The sequence below is a fragment of the Equus caballus genome, chromosome 3 (assembly GCF_041296265.1).
Source record: "Equus caballus isolate H_3958 breed thoroughbred chromosome 3, TB-T2T, whole genome shotgun sequence".
NCBI classification, from domain to species: Eukaryota; Metazoa; Chordata; class Mammalia; order Perissodactyla; family Equidae; genus Equus; species Equus caballus.
The window spans coordinates 3225873-3238729 of record NC_091686.1 but is presented as its reverse complement, the minus strand read 5'-3'; the positions used below and the strand labels follow the sequence as shown (position 1 = coordinate 3238729).

Here is a 12857-nt window from a genome sequence, read left to right as displayed (position 1 = left end):
CCAGAGTGAGGGGCCCTGAGGTCCATCACGGACTGGGTGTATTATCTCTGTGCACTCGCACACAGGGCGGGGCGTCAGGGACCATCTAAACTGCAGGCATCCTGAACCAAAGCGGAACTCGCGCTGGAGAACAAGGACAGACCCCTGGAGCATTCTCCAAACGCCTCCCTCCCCAGGACGAGGCAGGGCCGAGACAACCACCGGCGGCTCCTGAGCATGTGCCCTCCCACTGCCTCACAGGACCGTGGGGGCCCACCTTGGGCCTCCGCCCGCTGGGGACAGGAGGCTCGCTGCTGCTCACGCTCTCGCGGTGGTTGAGGTGTGCGAAGGGCCGTGCCGCCCCCCAGGACTCGAGGTAGCGGGTCATGCGCACGGACGCCCGCATCTTCAGGGCCGCATCCCCCTTGGGCTTGGGGAGGTGTTGGCTGGGCGGGGGTGGCTGCTGGCTCTGCGGGCAGACACAGACACAGCCTGTCCCATGCCCTCCCCTCTCAGCATGGGGCTGCCACCCCATCCTGCTCTCCCTGAAACACAGTGCTGCCCAGGGCACTGGCCCATCTGGCAAAAAGGGGAAATGGCCAAAAAGCTGCTGGTTCTGCATCCCCGCGGGGCCTGGCTGAAACCCAGCCCTCCTGGCTGGGCTGTCGGGGAGGCCACAGCCCAGGCCCTGTCCTTCCCAGGCAGGGAGGAAACAAGGTCACACAAGACGGTGTGCAGCCCCTAGGTCCTTCTTTGCCTTCCCAGGGAAATAGTGGGTTAGGGTCCTAAACCCTAAGGCCACACTTGCTCCGGGAGGCTCCTAGGAATCAGAAGCTGTCCTTGAGGCCTGAAGGCCCACGGCCCTCCCCGTGGAAGCGCCCTGGGGGACGGCGCCCAGGGGAGCCACAGGCAGCCTGCCCTGGCCACCCACATGTGGCCAGCACATGCTCTTCCTGTGGGAGCAGCAGGAGGAAAGGAGAGCTGGCCAGCAACCCGGAGAGACGGAGAGACAGAGACAGCCAGCCAAGGAGCCAGCCCCTCCCCCGGGCAGCAGTCCAAGCAGGTCCACTTGTGTGGCCCCCAAACCACAGCAGGGGTCCCTTATCTGCCATGTGCCCGCCATGGCCGAGTGAGGGACACAGTGGTTCAGCCAGGCCCTGAATGAGGGGCCCGGCCCTGCCTCCTCCACCCCCTCCCTAGTAAGAATCAACCCAGCTGGGGAGGCGGGGCAGGACTGGAAAAGGAGGAGGGCGAGAACGACCCCCGAGACTGCCACAGACCAGCCTGGGCCATCCCAAGTGCCCTCACCCCTGACATTCCTGCCCCCAGGGCTCCCCGACATCCCCATGGACCAGCACCTCCGGCCACGAACACTAAGCCATAAATGGCACCTCCCCGGAAACGTGCAGCCTCCTCTAGGGAGAGAAGCATTCTAGACCCTGGGCCGCATCTGTCTGCTCAGCCAGAGGGAACGGGGAAGCCGGCCTCTGTGAGCCGCAGGCCAGGGCGCGCCCTGCGTGAACAACCCGCCCGGGCCGGCTCCCCGCAGCACCCGCCACTCAAGTCCAGGGTTGCTGGCACTTCTCTCTTAGGGCAGGAGGCCAGACACACTGGCTCCCGGAGACATAAACGTGTCCTAAAGATCCATGGGTTCTGAATAAAAACACGCCTGTTGGGAAGCAGGCGCGGGGGGGCACCTCAGCCCGCACCAGCCCACAGGTGCCCCCCAGCTGCCTCTGGACACTCGTCCCTGACGGGTCCTCACACACATCAGAACAGGTACGAGTCAGAGCTGCCAGGAGCCAGAGCTGGGAAAGGCCATGCACTGCAGGAGGCCCACTGAGCACCGTGTGCAGTCGTGGGGGAAGTGAGGCTGTGTTCTGTGCACACAGACGGGAGGGCCCCAAGGTGTGTCGTCAGGTGACAAGAGCGAGGGACAGACGCAGTGGGGACCTGCTGCCACAGCTTAGTCGGGGGGCAGGTGAGACGCTGCGTCGACTGACTTGAGCACAGACATCTCTGTGGAAGCAGCGCAAGAAAGCCATGTGCTGGTCCCCTGCCGTGGGGGTGTGCTAGCTGCAGACAGGATGTGCAGGAAATGTCCTCCCCTCGCCCTTCGTGCTTTTGAATTTTCAGCCACGTGATGAATAAAGTTAAACAGGAGGGTGGTAAGGCTGCCAGATAAAATGTAGGATGCCAGTGAAAGCAGCACGAGACCCTCACACCAGCGTCTCTACCGTTAGTGTGAGACCCACATCCGAGGGCGCCTGCCGGGACTGGCAGCCCTGCCACTGGGGGCTGGGGGCTCTGCCTCAGGTGCTCGCCAGCTCTCTGAGCACCAGCTCCGCGCCGAGCACCGTTAGAGGCGCAAGCAGCGCAGCCTAGAAAAGGGGGACTCCCTCCCCCGAGCCTGCCCGCAAGGGGCCCACACTGAATAAGCAAAAAGGACAGAGCAGCAGGAGCATCTGGGACAGGCGAAGAGGGCTCTGGGCAGAGGGAGCAGCAGCAACAAGGGTCCTGCGGTGGGAAGGGCCTGGCAGCGGAGGAACACGAGGATGGCATGGGGCTGGGGAGAGGTGCACTCAGGAGGGAGGGAGGAGTGGGCGGGGCCGAGCTGCGGGGTGCAGGGAGAGGGGCTGGACTGCATTCCACCATGGGGGGAGCAGCCCTGAGGTACCCACGAGGACTGTCCCCAGATGCTAACTCAGCATCAACGGCCTGCGGAGGGGGTACCCAGGGAGACCTGGCCCTGAGGAGCAGCAGGACGAGGCCCAAAGGGTTGGGGGACCGCAGGAGACACTGTGGGCAGCTCGCAGGCTGGCTCTCGCTCCCGTGGAGACTGGCAGCCGGGCCAGCCCTGAGCATGGCAGAGGCCAGAGCGCGAGGGAGCTGGAAAGGGGCTGCCGGGCGGACGTTCTTGAGCCAGCCCCAAGGGTGATTCAGCAGAGCCGCAGACGAGCCGGCCCCCTGGGGCAGCAGGGACGGCCTGGACAGGCGTGGGACAGGCCGGGGGCAGGCCCCGGGCCCCCTGGTAGGGGCAGCCCAACAGCCTCCTCACCATGGGGTCCAGAGGAAAGGGGGTAGCTCAGAGGGTGGGGCATGGCCAGCCGGGCGACGCTGTGGGTCAGAACCCAGGACACCCAGGGCTCCTGCCAGCAGCCCCCGGGCCATTCCCTGCTTTCCTGGGTCTCATCCAAAGCATGTTTTTAAAACGTGTCTTTTGAAAATCCAGGAGATTAGTGACAACCTCATGAAAAATAAATTAATAGTGACTATTATTTCTAGAATGTTTACGACGAGCCCAGTTCGCAGTGAATGCTTCACTCAGATTAGCTTTTTCTCCTGTTAGGCAGGCAGTGTTGTGATTCCCATTTCACAGAAAAGAACACGGAGCCCAGAGAAGCTGCTACTTGGGGCCTGGAACATCCCAGGGACGGGAAGCTCACTCCTCCCCCGGGCAGGCCTCCTCCCACCTCTCCACAGCCTGGAAGAGAAAAACATTCTCCCTCCACGGGGGTCTTCTCCCAGGGGCTGGGCCCTGCTCCCCAGCAGTCTCGGCCCGCAGGGTTTCCTCAGGCAGCCCCACCCCCAGCCTGCTGCTTGAGCTCTCATACCCGGGGGTCGATGACCAGGTAGGTGCGAATGTTCATCTCTTTCAGGTAGGGGTCTCGCTGCTGCCCGTGCCCATCTTCCACCTCGTACGCCTTGTCCAGGTGGTTCAGCGTCGCCTCTGTGATGTGCACCCGGCTGGGGGAGACACAAGTCAGAGCAGCAGGGACCACAGAGGGCTCTCCAGGGTGCACAGCAGGCAGGGCAGAGTAGGCCATGGCCCCTCACTACAAGGTCACTGATTCCGTCTCTGATCCCCCCGAGATCCCCCAGTCCAGAGTTGGCCCCTGGTCTCTGACCCCACCATGTCCAGCTAAGCCTCACCCGGGGACTCCAGCCGCCTCCATCCGGTTGGCCAGGGACACGTCATGGGACCACACGTCGTACTGCCACTTGCGCAGCCCAATAACACCACACAGCACGTTTCCTGAATGTATACCCACACGCATGCTGATGTCCACGCCCGTGGCCTCCCGCACCTGCCTGAGGCAGAGCACTCTGGTCAGCCCACCCCAGCCAGGGCTGCTGGGGGCCCTGCACGCTGGGACAAGCCCAGGTATGGGTGTGGCATGGGGCGGGGCCAGAGCAAGGGTTGTGGGGGAGTGTGGGAAGGGGCAGGCCCAGCTCATGGGAGGGAATGTTCTCAGCCTAACGGGACAGCCTCCTTGAAAGGGCGTGAGCACCCCACCTCTGGGAGTGTGCAAATGAATGTTGCTCCCCCAAGCTCAAAAGCTATTAAAAGGAAGAGGAATTCCAACCGTCACTGGTGCCTATGGCTCAGGTGGACGGCCCGAAAATATGATCACGGGGCGTTTCCACTGCCCAGGGGCCCCAGCCACTGCCCCAAACCCAGCGGAGACACAGAACATGGGGCCAGCCTTTGGGGACCTTCCCCACGCCCTAACTCTGGGAAATGAGAGCACCGGGGCTCGCTGGCACCACTCAGTACAAGGAGCCCCAAGTTAGAGCTTCCGCGGGACACAGGGCACCCCCAAACACGAGCACAGCTTCAGGATACCTCTGACAAGTGGGTGAGGGCCCAAGGAGCAGCTGGCACATGTGTCCACCAGCAGGGCCGAGGATGGACAGAGCCTGCAGGGCTCAAAGCCAGAGGAAGCAGGGGGGCCCTGAACAACCTCCACAGCTTCCAGGGGAGGAGACTGAGACCCGGCGGCAGGGGCCTGCCCGAGGTCACACAGGCGGTGATGCAGAGCCCTGCTAGGACCGGAGCCCCGATTCCCTGTCCAGTGTTTTCCCAGCAGCACCAGCCACGTCTGGTGGGACTTCAGGAGGAAGGACCAGCGGCGGCTGGGTTTACACCCGCGTGCTACACACCTTCAGGCAGCCCAGCCGCCGCGCCCTGCTCTGCCCCCAGCACTGGTCACTCTGGCCCAGCCCGCCTGGCCCTCCCATGCACCGGACCACCACAGCGGGGTCTTCCCACAGACCACGGCTGCTCGGGGCTCCCGAGAACCTCGGGGGCTGGATGTCGCTGGGAAGGCTCTGCAGGAGGCTGGTCCCCTGCCTCCGGGGTCTTCACAGGGGAAGCAGGAAGAAGTGGAGCCCTGCAGTCAGACCCTGAGTCTGCAAGGTCCTCCTGCCGTCTGTCCTGAACCCTTCCTGCCGCTGCTAACACTCAGTCTTTGGAGGCAGGGAGCCCAGCTGCCCCGCCCTCACGCCCTCCGGCTCTGAGCTCCTGACTCCGGGACTTGGAACCCCAGTGGGCCCAGAGGGAGGCGGCAGATGGCTGAGGGACCCACGCAAGCCACCGTCACTCCTGAGCCTGTTTCCTCATCTGCAAAATGCGGACAATGCATTCCCCACCATGCTTTGAGAGGAGGAGGGGTCCGTCGTGGGGACAGGCCCCAGCGCCCCAGGCCTGCCTGTGGCACCTACTTAATGGCCTCGCACATGTCGAGCCCCATCTTCACACAGTTCCGGGCATGGGTGGGCAGGGACACGGGCAGGCCCGACACGCAGTAGTAGCAGTCGCCCAGGATCTTGATCCGCATGCACTCATTGGCCTGCAGGGCAAGGGAGAGGCCCGGTCAGCAACAGGCCAGGGGGCCAGGGGTCACACATGCCAGCCACCACCCCACGCCCTCCATGGGGAGCCAGGCTCTCTGCCGGCCAGAGCTTCCTCTGGGGCACCAGGCACCAGTAGCTGCTTCTGGGCCTGGCAAAGCACTGGGGACACAGGCTCTCCAGGAGGAACCCCCAAACAAGCATCAGGGATAAAAGCAAGGGTGACTAAGGGGGCCACTTGACTGCTTCCAGGGGAGGTGCTGGCTTTGCTTCATTTGTTCATGCAATGTTTGGGTGTCTACTGAGTGCCCGGTCCCACCCCAGGCACTGGGGGACAGCCACAAGCACAATAGACACAAACCCCTGCAGCCATGCAGCTCCCACGCTGATGGCATGGCTGGACACTAAACTAGATAGATAAAATTTAGAGACACCCAATGGTGATAAATGCTAAGGAGAAAAATGAGGATGAGAGGGAGGAGAACATTCACAGGGGGACAGGGAAAGCCTCTTGGAGAGGGTGACATGTAAGCAAAGACCCAAATGAACCAAGGGAGCAAGCCATGGCAATATCTGGAGGAAAAGCATTCTAGACAGAAGGAAGCAGCACGTGCAAAGGCCCTGAGGCCAGAAGGCTGTTTGAGACACAGCAAAGCAGCCAGACTAACTGAAGTGGAGCAAGTAGGGGAGATGAGGACAGAGAGGTGGCAGGTGCCACAAGCTAAGGGGTCAGCAGGTATCAAGGCAACCCAAGATATAGCTATGCTACTAGGGATGTGGGGTTTGGGGAGCAGGGAGAAGGCAGAGAGGAAAGATGGGGGTGGGGAGAGAGGCTGGGGTCACATAGGAAAACGCCCATGGAGGGGAAAGGGAGGCCCAGGCAGGCTGGCTGAGGTTTTATCTGAGGAGGCACCGCGGCCACCCGCCCTCCGTAGGCCCTGGGCAGAGGTGGCCACACACCGGAGCCTTGGCTGAGGCTTTCGCGCTCTGAAGGAGGAGCTGCGTGCAGGCTCGTCCCCTCTGAGGGGCAGCCTCAGGGCAGCCTTACCCCCTGGCATCCTTGGGGAGGGATGCACGCACGCCTGCTCGCTCCTACAGGGTCCTGAAGGGCTGGCCATCTCCCAGGACCAGGTGTCCTCTGTCTACGGATCTAGTGTCCGCTCCATCCATGCCCATCAGGCCTGGGGGTGACCGCCCAGCCTCAGAGACCAGGCAGGGACTGTCTCTCCCGAGTCCCGGCACCTGCCCCGCCTTTGCGAGCAGCCTCCTTACTAAACCCTCCCCGACAGGCCCCACTGAGTGAGTGCCAGCTGCTCCCTGCTGGGCCCTGTCTGGCCCACGCTGAGAGGCCACGGGCACAGTGGCTGAAGCCTGGAGAGGCCCAAGGCCCAGGCCCAGGCTCAGGCCTCCGGCTGCCTTCTCTCCGCGCAACACTGCCTTCCCCAGGCTGCTCCTCCACGGGGCTGACAGGCACCTGTGCCTCCGACGCTTCCCAAATGGGCAAGTCTGTGAGTGTGCTGGGGGCAGAAGGCGCCCAAGCCAGACGCAACGCCGACGCCTCAGAGAGAGCAGGCCCTGGCTCTCGGGAGGGGTGAGGGTCCCAGAATCTGATTGCTGATGAGAGCAAAGGCGGGACCAGCCCTGCCCGTCTCGGCCCAGGGGCTGGACGCTCGGGCTGGAAGGCCGGCACCTGCCACGGCCTACCTCTTCCTTTCTGCACAATGGGGCTGCCTCCCGGGCCTGCCACAGAGGGCAGGCTGTGTCCAAGAGGGCAAGGGCAGGTCCTTGGGCTTTGTGGCAAGGAAAGGGCCAGCTGTGGCCTGAGACCCAGGCCCCCTGCCCTACAAATGGCCCAACCTCTGGGGACTCCCACCTGCCGGTCCAGGAGAAGTCGTGAAGGAAGGAAGCTCCTGAAGGAAGGCTCCAGGCTAGGCAGGCCCTCCTAGTTACTCGGCCCGCAATACGCAGGGCCCAGCAGTTCTCCACAACGCCCCTGGCCTACTGTAGCTGGTTACCCCCTGTGACGGGAAGCTCACCCCCTGAGATGGAGTCCACTCCTGGTGAGGCAACCCCCCAGGACTGAGCGGCTCTGACCGTGAAAAGCTCTTCCTAGGCTGGGGCCAGAACCTGCCTCCCTCCACGTCCTAGACCACCGATCCTGCGCACAGGGAGACCCGGTTCGCTCTTACAGACTCAGGGGTGTGGCAGGGCGACTGGCGTTTGACTTAAAAACCTGATTCAAATACACAGCCAGGATAGAGGGCCACTGCCTCACACCTGCACTCGGGTCTCTCCTTAGTGGCTACCACTTCAGGAAGCCTGTCTTGACCCCTTGGGGCGGGGTTAGGTGTTCCCCAGCCCCCCACCCCCACAGCCCTCTTCAATGCACGTGGCATGTAGGCCGGGAGCAAGGCGAGGGCAGGGCCACCGCCCAGCAGGTCTCAGGACCCTTTGGCAAATGAACACACCCACACACACAGACACACACAGATGCACACACACATACACAGACACACACACCCACCCCCGCCCCGAGCTGGCTGCTGCTCCCAGACTCCCAGTGAGGCCCCAGCCCAGCCCTCCCGCTCTCCGGCCTCTCTCCCCTCGGCTGTACCCTAGACCCTCCTTTCCCACTGCCCTCCCTGCTTGGTACCCATCACGCTTCCCAGGGTCCTCAGGCCTCCTCGCCTCAGCCCTCAAGTCCTGTCGCAGCTGACCTTGTGACCCTGTCCTCTCAGCTCTGTTCCATTCACACTGAGCCATGTTCACTCCATGGGTACATGGAACTTCTTTCCACTCCAGGCTTTTGCACATGCTGTTCCCTCTGCCTAGAGCACTGTTCTCTTTCCAGGTTTCTCAAACTTTAATGTCCACACGATTCACCCGGGATCTTGCCGAAAGGCAGACTCTGGGGGAGGCCTGGCATTCCACAGTCCTCCCAAGCTGCCAGGTAAGGCCAAGGCCATGGCCTTGTGCAGGAAGGATGGAGCCTCCTCCCCCAGGCAGCCTTCCAGAGCCCTGTGTACCCCTGGTGAACACTGTCAGTCTCCCCACCAGCCTCACACGCTGGGACAGGATTCTAGCTGCCTCGGCCACTGCTTGGCCACCACTTCACCCTGGGGCACTCAGAGAGTTTGCTGACTGAATGCTAAAATTCAGCCGAGGTGCTGGGCATAGGACACCACTGGGATGCAATGACAGGGGCTCCTGACTTTACCAACAGCAGAGGGGAGGGGCGGCGCGGGCGGCGCGGGCGGCCGGCTCACCTTGGCGATCTGGTCGAACTTGCCGAAGAGCTCGTTCAGCACCACCACCAGCTCCTTAGGGGAACAGTCGCTGGCCAGCTGCGTGAAGCCCACGATGTCAGCGTAGAGGATGCTGGGGGGCACCGAGAGGTCAGAGCCAGGCCCCTGAGAGGCGGGGCTGCAGGAGCACAGGGACTGTCCACCTGGAGCCCCCGAGCGCCCGCCAGCCCTTACCCCACCACCCCTGCTCCTCCTCAGCCTCCACAGGGACGGGAGGGCCGTTCCCAGCCATAAAGACGAATTCAAGATGCAGAGCCTTCACACTAAAGCAAAACAGAGCCAACTGCAGAGCCCGCAGCGGGCCTGCAAACCCACCCAGCGCCCATCACCGCGGAGGCCGCCCGGGCCGTCACAGGTGGAGCGCACCTGCACCTCAGACTCCCTGCTCCTTTCCTGCATCCAGGTTCCCACCTTAGCACAGACTTCAGAACTACCCCCTGGGAAGATGCGACGCGACGCTCCCTGAGCCAAGCTCCGTGCCCAGCACGTCCCGTCCTCACACTGCCCTTGCAAGAGCCCGTTCTCCAGACGAGCACACTGAGGCTCAGGGAGCTGGAGACTTGCTGGGAAGTCAGAGCAGCAACTTGCACCAGATCTCCCAGCTCCAGACTCCGGGAGTTCGGGACCGTCCGCAGCCCGGACAGGAGGCAGCAGGCCAGCATCTGTCACAGCGCTGAGCCTGGGGCGGAGGCTCGGGGCGGGGCTGCAGTTCACTTGGGCTGCACGTTCACGTAAGATGCTGTAGCCCCTTGGAAGCAGCCAAAGACAGGCGTCAGGACTCGGGGGCTCTGGCAGTCACCAAGCCCTGGGGGGCTTCCCCTCCTTTTGGGGGGCCTGTGTCCTTTTGAGCAACATTTGAAAGGACCCCTTTCTTTCCAACAGTCATGTTTGTGCACAGAGTTTAGCAATTTTAGAGGGCTACTGGACCTCCCCCAACACCAATCTGATCTGAACCCACCCCCTGTGCAAACAAAGGGGAGCCTGAGGCCCAGGGCTGGGCCTGGATTTACCTCCCCCATCTCTGTGTGGTTGGGGTCTGGGCCTCTAGACAGGAGGGCAGGGAGGCCGCCTGCCCAGGGCCCCGGAGACGCCGTGCACAGGCCCGCCAGTCACCTACCTGACGTTCTGGTGCCGCTTCACGTAGAGGCTGTGGAAGTTGTTGTCCGGCACACAGCGGCGGTCCCCCCGCTCCTTGAGCTTCTCGATGATGGCCAGCTTCATGCCCATGGAGATGTGCGCCGGCAGCACTGACAGCAGCAAGTTCTCCTGGGCAGCGCGGGGCAGGCAGCGCAGAGTCAGGCCCCAGGCCTGACCCACCCGGCCCTGTCTTCTCCACCCTCCTGCCTGCTCCGCCCGCAGCACCCTCCATCTCTGCTGGCCGATGCCCTGCCACCAGCCCAGCCAGGCCCACACCCTCCGTGTCCCCAGCACCCCCGGGTGAGGCCTGCATGAGAGTCTAGCCCTGCACCCTACGCACACGCTGCTCAACAAGCAACTGACGTCCAGGGAGAAAGGACACAGGGCATGGGGCCTGGGAGATAGCCAGGGAGGGCTGGGCAGGGGCCGGGCTGTGGCTCTCGCGGGAGGCAGGGTGCCCACCTGCTGGCGCTTCTCAATGCGCAGCTTACGCCTGATCTGGATGCACTTCACAGTGTAGGTGAAGAGGTCACGGGAGGCGTCCTGCATCTGGTGCTTATGGAAGGCGCCCGTGAGGTTCACGCACAGGAAGACAACGGCAACAGCCAGCAGCTGAGGGTGGACCGAGGGCAGACTCAGCATTCCACCAGCCCAAGGTCCCGAGGCAGCAGCCCCCTTGGTGGGCTGGTGATGGCAGCCCTGCCCCATTCTCTGACCTCCAGCCCATTCAGGCTGGCACCCTTCCTGAGGCAGGCAAGGAAACAGGCCCAGACAGGGCTGGTCTCCCGGTGAGTCGCTGTCACTACAGGACAGGTCTCACGCCCTTCTTGGCACCTGCTGGGCATTGCCCAGTCCAGGAGGGTTTGGGCCCAGAGGACAGGGAAGCTGGTCACTTCTGGGGAGGCAGGAGCGTGTCACCCTGCAGAGCCCAGAGCCCGAGGGGAGTGCCAAGCACAGTCACAGAAGGCGCAGCACCCTGCTGGCTGCCAGGGCTCCAGCCTCCACCTCCTGAAGGGGACACCAGGCCCGGGCAGGAGGACAACACATCTCTAAGTCACCATGACTTATAAATGAGTTTCACTCACTCAACACAAAGACACAAGAGAGGGTGCCCAGGCATACCCCCCACCCCTGTCAGGATAGGGCTCTGCAGACGAGACCTCAGGACAGGCCTTCACCCCACAACCACACGCTGGGCGGGGAAGGAGGCCGAGGTCAGGGCTCCAGCAAGGGGCTGAGCCTCCGGGGTTCACAGGCCAGCAGAGGAAAGGCCTCAAGGCAGGGCACCTCCCTGGGGTCGCTTCCCAGCGGACTCAGAGGAAGCCTGGTCTGAGGCCATCCAAGGCCTCTGGGACCAACTCAACCACAGCCCGGCCCAGAGTAGCCTGGGCCTACCCCCGCACCGGCAGCCTCCCGCCCCTCATCTGCAGCCCCCCGCTCCTTACCTGCAGCCCCAGGCCCAGAGCCCCCCGTCTCTCACCTGCAGCCCCCTGCACCTCACCTACAGCCCCACGCCCTTCACCTACAGCCCCACACCCCTCACCTGCAGCCCCACGCCCCTCACTGCAGCCCCGACCCCTCACCTGCAGCCCCACGCCCCTCACTGCAGGCCCTGACCCTTCACCTGCAGCCCCACGCCCCTCACTGCAGGCCCTGACCCTTCACCTGCAGCCCCACGCCCCTCACTGCAGGCCCTGACCCTTCACCTGCAGCCCCACGCCCCTCACTGCAGGCCCTGACCCTTCACCTGCAGCCCCACGCCCCTCACTGTAGCCCCGACCCCTCACCTGCAGCCCCACGCCTCTCACTGCAGCCCCGACCCCTCACCTGCAGCCCCACGCCCCTCACTGCAGGCCCTGACCCTTCACCTGCAGCCCCACGCCCCTCACTGCAGGCCCTGACCCTTCACCTGCAGCCCCACGCCCCTCACTGCAGGCCCTGACCCTTCACCTGCAGCCCCACACCCCTCACTGCAGCCCCGACCCCTCACCTGCAGCTGTACCCCCCTCACTAGAGCCCCTGACCACTCACCTGCAGCCCCACGCCCCTCACTGCAGCCCCTGACCCTTCACCTGCAGCCCCACGCCCCTCACTGCAGCCCCTGACCCCTCACCTGCAGCCCCACGCCCCTCACTGTAGCCCCTGACCCCTCACCTGCAGCCCCACGCCCCTCACTGCAGCCCCTGACCCTTCACCTGCAGCCCCACGCCCCTCACTGCAGCCCCGACCCCTCACCTGCAGCCCCACGCCCCTCACTGCAGGCCCTGACCCTTCACCTGCAGCCCCACGCCCCTCACTGTAGCCCCGACCCCTCACCTGCAGCCTCACGCCCCTCACTGCAGGCCCTGACCCTTCACCTGCAGCCCCACGCCCCTCACTGCAGCCCCGACCCCTCACCTGCAGCTGTACCCCCCTCACTAGAGCCCCTGACCACTCACCTGCAGCCCCACGCCCCTCACTGCAGCCCCCGACCCCTCACCTGCAGCCCCACGCCCCTCACTGCAGCCCCTGACCCCTCGCCTGCAGCCCCACGCCCCTCACTGCAGCCCCTGACCCCTCACCTGCAGCCCCACGCTGACGCTGGGCTTTGTGAAGATCTCCATGACAGTGCCAAGCACCAGGAGGTGGGAGGTGCTGGAGATGACCCCCACCACTATGGCCCCCTGCATGCTGAAGGGCAGCAGTGTGTACACCACGAAGACAACGAACAGGAAGAAGGGCACCTAGGGACAGGCAGTCATGAGTCTGGGGCCCGGGACACGGCCTGAGCCTGAGGTGACATCAGGCCCCCGAAGCCTCTTG

The 12857-nt window shown here is 63.9% G+C and overlaps 1 protein-coding gene across 17 annotated transcripts in view; it reads right to left on the bottom strand.

The window, feature by feature from the left end:
- ADCY7 (adenylate cyclase 7) overlaps window positions 1-12857 on the bottom strand; it is a 58466-nt gene that overhangs the window by 12378 nt on the left and 33231 nt on the right. For 13 of the 17 annotated variants that reach the window (XR_011436843.1, XR_011436841.1, XR_011436844.1 and 10 more), the window contains 8 exons: window positions 12617-12778; window positions 10518-10667; window positions 10036-10184; window positions 8880-8991; window positions 5485-5612; window positions 3913-4071; window positions 3594-3726; window positions 257-448 (listed from right to left, as the gene is read on the bottom strand). Coding sequence is in view for 13 of the 17 variants with exons in the window: in XM_070261794.1 (XP_070117895.1) it covers window positions 257-448; window positions 3594-3726; window positions 3913-4071; window positions 5485-5612; window positions 8880-8991; window positions 10036-10184; window positions 10518-10667; window positions 12617-12778 (1185 nt within the window). In the remaining 4 variants the exon portion in view is untranslated. Of the gene's footprint in view, window positions 1-256; window positions 449-3593; window positions 3727-3912; window positions 4072-5484; window positions 5613-8879; window positions 8992-9329; window positions 9667-10035; window positions 10185-10517; window positions 10668-12616; window positions 12779-12857 lie in introns of those variants that run through there. The other 4 variants (XM_070261797.1, XM_070261796.1, XM_023636941.2 and 1 more) reach the window with 2 other exon arrangements.